The sequence below is a fragment of the Lissotriton vulgaris genome, chromosome 5 (assembly GCF_964263255.1).
Source record: "Lissotriton vulgaris chromosome 5, aLisVul1.2, whole genome shotgun sequence".
NCBI classification, from domain to species: Eukaryota; Metazoa; Chordata; class Amphibia; order Caudata; family Salamandridae; genus Lissotriton; species Lissotriton vulgaris.
The window spans coordinates 1,014,451,240-1,014,461,077 of NC_141693.1; the positions used below are offsets into that span (position 1 = coordinate 1,014,451,240).

At 43.7% G+C, this 9,838-nt stretch overlaps 1 protein-coding gene across 1 annotated transcript; it reads right to left on the reverse strand.

Annotated features, from left to right (window-relative positions):
* Positions 1 to 878: 878 nt before the first annotated feature.
* LOC147711912 (uncharacterized) lies at positions 879 to 9,491 on the reverse strand. Its single transcript, XM_086920256.1, has 2 exons — positions 8,530 to 9,491; positions 879 to 2,555 (listed from the first exon to the last, which is right to left on the reverse strand). The coding sequence occupies exons 1-2, from the start codon at positions 8,552 to 8,554 to the stop codon at positions 1,297 to 1,299; spliced, it is 1,284 nt and encodes a 427-aa protein (XP_086776382.1). The 5' UTR covers positions 8,555 to 9,491; the 3' UTR covers positions 879 to 1,296.
* Between the last annotated feature and the right edge of the window lie 347 nt (positions 9,492 to 9,838).

Here is a 9,838-nt window from a genome sequence, read left to right on the forward strand (position 1 = left end):
ATCGAATCAGTTGGTGGTGTTTGCGGGTGGCTGTCTTGAGGGAGGCCATGTTGTCAGAGGCTGGGTTTTTTCTCCAATTCTTCTCCGTGGTGCGGCATAGCTTCTTGGATTTTTTAAGTTCATCATTGAACCAGGGAGCCTTTTTGCTGGCTGATTTCAACTGGTGCTTTTTCAGGGGTGCTAATTCGTACGCACTGTGGGTAATCCATTGCCTGAGGTTGGTGGCTGCTTGGCCTGGGTCCATTGAGAGGGTGGGAGGGTTTTGGTTGAGTGATGTGAGGAGTTGGTCGGTGGTGATTTTGTTCCAGTTTCTCCGTGGACGAGTGGGTCAGGGTGGTTTTGTAGCTGAAGTGAACACAGCTGTGATCCGTCCAGTGGAGAGCTGTAGTGCGATCGAAGGAGATGTGCTTGCTGGAGGTGAAGATAGGGTCGAGCGTGTGTTCGGCTGTGTGAGTGGGGGTGTCAACAAGTTGTTTGAGTCCGATGTTGGCCAGGTTGTCCAGAAGGGTGGTGGTGTTGCTGTCGAGTGTGTTTTCAAGGTGGTAGTTGAGGTCTCCTAGAAGAATGTAGTTCTCGGAGGCGAGGGCGTGCGGGCTGATGAAGTCCGTGATGTCATCGCTGAATTGAGTGCGGGTGCCTGGAGGCCTGTACATGTTAGCCTTGAGGTGGCATTATGGGATACGTAGTTTATGAAAAAAAACTTTAAAAACAATTATAACAAACAAAGGACTGGTGTGTTCCTTTAGTTAATGTATAGTACATTACGTCCAAAGTTCATTTCACTTAGGGCATGTATAATTTCAATTTACTTTACACATATGAATTTTTTTGTTGTGTCTAGGGTATAGTACCCATTTTTTCTTTTTTATTGTTTTTTTCAGCCGGTTAAGTTCATATTTACTCCAGATGTATGTGGAGATCCTCTCCAAAGTTCATGCCTTTAGGATACTTTGTTCGGAACCGAACAATGAAACGTGATTCCATTTGTCGAAGAAGACGCACAGCGTCTCCTCCCCTTTCCAATTTGGTGAGCATTTTCAATCCATAGAAGCTCATTGCTCGCCAATCCCCATTTTGACAGGCACTTAGATGTTTTGCTGTGGCATATAGCATGTTAGAATTTTTTACAGCACAAATGTGCTCCAGTATCCTCTTTTTCAGCATGCATGTCGTGCATCCTATATACTTCATTCCGCACTTGCATTCGATGACATATACCACGTTTTTTGATGTACATGTAATGTATTGCTTTATAGGCATGCTTTTCCCATCCGGTTCCACCACATTTCTCATTCTTTACCCTATTTTGCACGCGTTACATGAAGTGCAGGGTTTGAAACCTATATTCTGTTCTGTCCACCATTTAGGTTGCTGCTTGGTTTGGAAGTAGCTTTTAACCAGTAGATCTTGAAGTGAAGTATATTTTCTATATGTGATGGAAGGATGTTTACCAGCAATTGAGCCTATATCTGGATCACTGGATATCAGATGCCAGTATTTTTTCATTTTTTTGGCAATCACTCCACTTTCCTTACTGTATGTGGTGACAAATCTTGGAGGATCTTTGTCTTGTGGGGGTTTTGGCTTAACAATCAAAGTCTCTGCTCTGGTGATCTTATCCACTTTCTTTTTGCAGTTTTTTAGGACATAGTCTTTATATCCTCTTGACTGAAATCTGACTTTGCTTTCATGTATTTTGTTTTCGGCGTCTTCTGGTTTTGAGCAATTTCTTTTTAGACGTACAAATTCTCCATATGGGATGCTTTTCAGTAATGCTTTCGGGTGGAAACTTGTGCCGTGTAGCACACTGTTAGTTGCAGTTTTTTTACGGAATAAGGTGGTTTCAAGCTTGCCATTAGAGACATAAACCTTAGTGTCTAGGAAGTCTATTTCTCTTCTGTTTGTTGAGCATGTAAATTGCAGCCCAACCTCATTATCATTCAACGTGGCAAAGTATTTTTGAAATTGTTCGTTAGTGCCGTTCCATACTAGGAAACGGTCGTCAATATATCTGACCCAAAGAATTATTCGATCTAATTCTTCCTGGTTGGTGTTATTCCATGCAACTGTCTTTTCCCACCATCCCATGGTGGTATTAGCATAATTTGGAGAAAAAGATATCCCCATGGCAGTGCCACATTCCTGTTTGTACAAGTCATTGTTAAAAAGAAACACATTGTTCGTAAGGCATAACTCTATCATTCTTAAGAGCATTAGTGTGTGGTCCATTTCCTTGATACTGCGTTGTTGCAGAAAATTTTTGCAAGCTTTTAAGCCTATGTTGTGTCTTATCGATGTATAGAGTGACACAGCGTCAATTGTCACTAGAAGGTAGCATGGATCCCATGTCACATCCATTAGGATCCTCAGAAAGTCTCCTGTGTCCTTTAGGTAGGATGGCATGCTCTGAGCAATAGGTGCAAGGAAGGTATCAACATACCTGGAGACATTCTCATATAACGAGCTGCATGACGAGACAATGGGTCTCCCTGGAGGATTGGTCAGTGTCTTGTGAATCTTAGGTGAAAAATAGATGCACAGAGTAATTGGATACTCTGTTATCATGAATTTATTTTCAGGGGCAGTGGGTGACATTTCAAAGTGGAAGGGCGCAAAGTGATTTGCATACAGCACCGTAGCGAGCGAGCGCAGCGAGCGAGCCTGAACCCCAAAAGGGGGGTTTGGGGGGATTACCCCCCCAAGAATTTTTTTTAAAAAAAGAAGAAAAATCGTGCATTTTCAAGCAAATTTGAGAAAGCAGGAAGGTTAATAAAGCAATTGTGAAAGTGCAGTTATTACATTAATAGATGGCATAACATAGGTAGCTGCTTATTATATCAGTATAACCACAGAGCTTCATACATTTCGTCCTATTACGCTCAGGTGCTGAATTCAGACTATAAGACTTTCATGAAAATCTCAGCTCTAAGAGTAGAAGAAGTTGCACAGCAGTTGGGAAACAGCCTTCACAAAGCATTAGGGAAATGAGAGGCAATTACTTGAAAGCAAACTGAAAGCAATGCATCAAGTAGTAACTTAAAGCAATGCATCCAGCAAAACAGTGCATGCAGTCAACCATACAAAAGTAAACTAAAGCAAGTGTGAACCTGTGAACCTTCACTTTGAAAGCAGGGTGCTAGTCAACAGGCCAGTCACATACATTTAAACTGAAGAAGAGTACACTTCAGCATGCAGGCACCAACATAAAAGCACCAAGCAAGTCAAACAGTTTAATGAAAGAAAAATGAAAGCAATACATCCAGCAAACTAGACAGTGACTCAAAAAGTAAACTGAAGCAAGTGCACACTGAAAGGAATGCGCAGTCATAAGTCAGACATTCACATAAAAGCAACTTACCAAGACACCCAATCAATTACATGGGAAAAACTTGAGCCAATGCACCCAGAAAACCAGACCAGCACACCAAAGCATCCCACCCCTGATTGGATGGCAGCTGTGCTCTTAGGGTCACCCCTCAGTTTTTTGGCAGGGTTGAGCACCCCCCAGTTTTATGCCCTCTGCGTCTGAAGGGGAGACAGGCAAAAGGGGTCATAATGGGACATCTGGCACAGCCACTTTGTAATCGAGGTCACCCACCCAGCTCAAGACTGAGTTACAGGCTGATCTTAAATCTTTAAACAACCACAAGGGTCTCCAGCTAGTTGGTTCTTGAGCCAAAAGAGTCTTCAGCTCACTGGGAGTCTTTACATCGCGCCTGAGATGACATGACAATGTCCCTTAATCCGGAGCAACTGTGGGGACTGGTCTGGGTCTGGATCTGACTTGGTACGAGCAGGATACAAAAAGTAACGGGTAGGTGGTAATCCACTTCAAGTGAAGGAGCTGTAAGGAACCTAAGCGCACTGGTGTTGATACCACTAACAGGGCAGCTCTGGCTTTCTCAGGGTGGGTATCAGCTGTGTGATGAAACCAGCATGTGAAGCAGTTACCTCAAACAAACTAAAACCAGTGCACTCATCAAGACAAGGAGTTACATGAAATCAAATAGAAAACCACCATCAAGCCAGGTAGTCACCTAAAGGCAAATTGAAGTGACTGCACACTATGGGAAGTGCACTTCACCAGCCAGCCTATTACACTAAAGGAAAATAAAAGCAATGCTCCCAGTCTGCTAATTAGCTTCCGCAACCCATGGAAAATCTGTTCATGGCAAATGAAGGATCCTGTTACTTTATATCCCAGTAAATGAAGCTTTCACCCCAGCAATACCCAGGAGAGGCTCCATTTCCTGCTAGTCCATATCTCATTTTCATGTTTTTTTTTTATTTCCCAGTTGGTGGGGTTGGCGTAAAGTGGCGTTTACTTCAACTATATCACTTCTGTAAATACAACACAATTTCCAGTAAATCCAATAGCATTAACATCACAACAATATGGAGAGGAACACAGATGATCAGTAACAGTAAACACATTGACTGATCAGGCAATGTGCCTTTACGGGCAGGGAATGAACCCTTGGTAATGTAATGTGTACCCTGTTTTCATGCTGGCTGGTTTCATACCCTTTCTGCTAGATACAGGAATCAGAGACTGGCTGATTGTATAGCAGTCTTGAACATATAAATGACTCTACCATAACTCCACTGGATGGAAAACATGCTGATTTCTTAAATTGCTATTCCCTCGCTGTTGATGCTAGACTAGTGTGTTACATCTTCTAATTTGTGTGTATGCATAGCCATGGACCAGAAAGGGATGACAGTTTGGAGCAATATGCACTTCAGTAAGAAGTTGAATATGAACAATATGAAAGTTATGTCAAGTATATCCTAAAAAACCATTGCAGAATGGATCTGTGAAGGTGTCTCTAAATTCCCCTTTATGTAGCCCTTGTCTTTTGACAATTAGATATGGGTTGTCAATCGCTGCATCATTCATACATCCAAAAGCATGTGGAGATCTAAATGCAAAGGTGAATTGCCAAAATTAAATAATAGGACACTTGCTGTCATAGCCATCATCTTTTGCCCAATCTCCATTGCTCCATCCTCAGCAAGACCAATATGTCACTAATCAATTATGTAGGAATCACAACCTGTAGTAAATACAACATCTAACATGGCAAAATTGATATAAATGATAAACCTGGCCGGTCTGCATGCCACATTGAAAGGTATGCTGTCATCAACTCACTTCATAAATCAAAGGCAGATACTGCCCTTAATATGCATCCCTGGGTATTCAAGAAACCTGCAATACAGCAGTGCCTGTAGTGAGGGAAATGTTTGTGTTTCATCACTATTCTGAGCTTAATGAGCCTAGGTCGCCCTTTATGTAAATTGAAACGCACGCATGTGAAATTGTAGATTTGTCTTTTAGGGAAAATCGACAAACCAAGAAAGGAGCCTGGAGTACTGAATTCATAATGGAGCGGCAGGATCTCTCCTTTTCATCATCCTTGCTTCCAATTTGTCTTGTGCTCAAATGCACCCAGGCCCCCTCCCTCAACCATGTCTGTCCTCTCGCTCTCAGATTTGTTTAGCATCACACAATCACGTTGCTCTGCCTCCTCCCAAAACAAATAATCTGTCCCTTGTAGCTCTTAAACTAGAGAACCCCCCTATCTGTTGTAGGTTCTCATCCTACACTGTGTGCGTGCCGGGCCTCTCCGAAATCCATCTTTGAGAGGCCTCCCCTGCCAACTTTCCATTTCTGTACTCAGCAGCTGTTCCTAATGTGAATATTCATCGGCCTTTGCCCTTTTGTATCAATTAGCTACGCTTTGTATAGAGGTCAATAGAAAGCGTCACTGGATTAACAAAATACATCATAAACAACATTGATCCCAGGGATCTAAAGTGATTTGGCCAAGTTCACACTAGAGGGTCAAATGAGGAAGCACGGAAGGTCACCAGGGTTTTTTTGAGTGTAAAGCAAAGAAGTCACCAGTACACATCGACCTACATTTATCTGCGAAGCTGAGGGAGATAAAAGAAATAGATATATGTATGATAATATATCATTCAGTTTATTGTTCTGCTCCTTTAAGGGTAACAACATCTTTACTTACAAATGCAACCTGTTTTTTCACATAAGCCCTCACCGCAGGTGTTTTTGTTTCTCGGCGCTCTAAATAACAGGTGTTCTGCTGTTACCCATTTTTAACAGGTCTCGGTGTATCGACCTCAGAAGAATGAGAGGAATGTATAAATATTGTCGTTGCCGTTTTGTGCATGTTTCAAAACAAGTCTAATAATAACACAATGTAAAGGTGCCTTGTTTATTAGTGACATCACCAGTGGTTTGAGGCCGAGCTGTGACCGTGGGTCGCGGTTACGGGTGACTCAGGACCGGCTCCATGTGCTGTGTGCGCCCTGCTGACAGGTGCTGCGGCTGTCGCCTTACACATCTTGCGTACATGGCACATGCCAGCGTGCAAGGGCGCCCGGGCACAGAATGTGTTCCAGAATAAGGGAGAACTGTATGTGCCAACAGGCCGGGCCGGGAGCAGGCAAACCTCAGGAAAACGTCAAACGCGCCCAACGTCACCGCTACTGCCGAAAAAATAGGGTCATTCTCTCTCAAATGGAACATTGCATGTTATAGTCATGTCATTGGCTAAGAAATGCCCGTCTCATTGAAACATCCCCAGTCACTTTCTCAGATGGTCACTTTCTCAGATGGTCACTTTCTCGGACATGGCAGGTGGTTCCTGTGCCAGCTGGAGTGGAGGGGCTGCTGGCTCGCAGAGGCTTTCCACATTTCTATTGTGTTTGTGTGCTATATTTACTTATTTTGTGCTATGCTTGCTGTCCCCGCAGTCAAGATACAGATCGGCCCCGTTCGAAGGAGCACATTCGGGCAGTTTATCTTCTGACAGTCGGACACTTTCAATCAACACCCTCTGCCTCCTCCCCGAACAGAGACTAGTGCTCAGGGCGAGGGCCACTATTCCAACATCCAAAACGATGAAATTACATGAGAAAAAAATTGCGACATTTCATCCAGCTTTAGTACAGTTGTCTTTGTCACCGGATACACAGACGACGGTTTCCTCCGCATTTACACTGGTCTGACATTCCTATCCACTCTCAAAGTACCCACGAACCCCCGAAAGATGTGCTGGGGTCTCTCTGCCTACTTGTAATAACCAAATCTGTCAAATCTCCTCTAGAGCACCAAAAAGCCAACATCATCTCTACAATCTCTATGCAACAGTTTATAAATATACATCTTGATAAAGTGTGCACAATGAAATGGTTTACCAGCTTGTGCTCTTCTGACTGATGCTAAAAGAAACCAGGGCTCACATTCCTAATAAAAATAAAGTTGTGTATGTCTCCCTGTCATGTCCGAGACACTTTTGTGTTCATCACTCCAGGCATTCCCTTTTCCCCTGTGTGCTTTTCACTTGGTAAACGTGCTCCAGAGATAAATGAACACTCCAAGCAACACACATGAGTGATGTCTCCTGAAGCCGTCATGGCAGAGTGGCTGCCCCGGGCGAGGAGGAACCAGATTCCTCATTTTCCGAGTCACTTCAACTCTTCATCTAGACGCCATTCACTAACCCTTTTAACCCTTGTGACCCTCTGCAGTTCTTGACAATGATTAAGACAACGCGTGTGTCTTTTCTGCGCCATCACAAGGTCTTTCAAAATGCAAAATTAAAAACATTCCTCTCGATAGGCGATTTTGCAGTTTAAATATGCAGTTTATCAGGCGAGCGTCGCCCCCGGCTGTGTGATAATCACATGCATGACCGACTGCTTTCCACGCATGACCATTAACAAGGCCGTGTCTATTATGACTAAGCGGAGAGACAGTAAAATTTCATGGAGGAGAGAATAAAGCTGCAAACAGTGAAAGGGGAGAAAGTGCAGCCAGCTCGCCCAATTCTCTCATGCCGCAGGTTGTTTTTTTTTTAAATATGCCTCAACTCACCTCCGTTTCTAGATCAGCGCAGGCTTTTCTAATGAAGACCTCCCGGTGCCGCGTGCCTTGCCAAGGTCAGGTCTGGGCCTTTCTAAGTAAACACCTATCAAGGGATCATTAGCACATCATTGCTGCTAGACTGAGGCACTAACTTGTCACTCGCCTCCAAGCCTTCCCGCTCCGCCGCTCGTGCCAAGCTCTCGCGCGCTGTCACCCCCACGCACGGCATCCAATGGGATGCTGCGCCGGTGGACCAGCCAATCCTGGCACTGGAGCAGCGGCAGGATTGGCTAGGAGGGCACATTTGCTGCTCGCCCTGTCGCCCTTTTGAAACCCGGGCTTTGGCAGCAAACAAACACCCCTGGGTCCCGCTGGGGAACTTACAGTGCGCATGCTTGAGAAAGTTAACAACTTTCTCAAGCATGCGCACTGTAAGTTCCCCAGTGGGACGGTCTGCTGCAGCCTGAGTGTGGACTGTCACTCAAGCTGCAGCAGGCCACCCCCCTACGCAATTCCCGCCGGCGGCCGATTGCAGTTGCAATGCTATTTCACCTGTTTAGAAGATACGGACGGCGGCGATGCGGGTCCATGGTGGCTGGTGGGGCTACGCCCCTACGCCCCAATGGACGCACCGCTGCTGTTTATTTTCCTCATCATTTATCAGTCCTTTCACATGCCAGCCTTGCAGTAGTTCTTTCAAATCAGACGTCATTCTTGATATTGGGTTGGATTTTAATTTGCTGTACTGTTGTTCTATGTTCAGCTGTCTCTCTGCCTCCTTGATGTAATCACTAGTGTCTAAAATAACGATATTCCCCCCTTTATCTGCGGGTTTAATCGTTATTATATCATTGTCCATCAGATTCTGGATTGCCTTGCATTCTTTTATTGACAGATTTTCTCTTTTGTTATCTTTGATCTTTACGAGATTATCCAATTCTTCTGTTATGGCATCTGAGAACAGATCAATCTTGTTCCCTGGTGATAGGACTGGATAGAACCGAGACTTTATCTTTAATCCAGTGTTTTTACTTTGATTGGTTTGTATATTCATTTGTTCCAACATTTGTGAGTCTGTTATTATATCACCCATCGGGTTAAACATTGATTCAAACGTCTCTCTCAAATCAGGTAATTGTTCAATAGTTGTTGTACATTCCTCCTCTATTGCTTGTGCTGTCATATTGTTTGTATTATTTGATATCACTCTGTTAGCATGTATTTTCGCTAGTTTTAGTTTTCTCACAAACTTGTATAAATCGATTTTCATCTGGGGATAATCAAAATGGGCTTCAGGACAGAATGATAAACCTTTATTCAACACAGTTTGTTCTTCATCTGTTAATTGGTAGTGTGAGAGATTCACAATCAGATTTGTCACTTCCTGTTGCGGAGGGGATATTGCCTTCTTTCGTTGTTTTGACCTGCGGGTTTTGCGGGTGCTGGTGAGGGACTTGGTTGGTCTTGTGCGGCTCTTCCTCTCCCTCTGCTCTGAAAGGACGCTCTCCCTCTTCCTCCTCCTCTGGTGATATTCTTCTCTAGATTCACCATTCTTACTTCCTCTAAAATATTCAAGTTTTTTGACTGTTCGCGCGTTGCTTCAGACACACTCACATCAGATTCACTTCCACTGGATGCTTCTTTGTTTAGTGGGAAGTTCTTTTTCAAATTATCATTGCGTCGTGCGAACGTGAGGATTCTCCCATGTAGGTAGTCCAATTCATCCCTTTTGAACTTGCGTTCTTTACGTTCTTGTATTTCGACTTCATAGTGATCCAATCTCACTTCCATTTCTTGTCTCATCTTTGTGATTTCTTCTTGATTGGTTTCTTTGGAGAGAAGTTCCTCTAGCTCCTTAATTTTTGCAGTGATATCATCAATGTCCATTTTCGCATGTTTTATGAGAATGCGCATCGTATTCAAAGAACACGTAGTGTTATT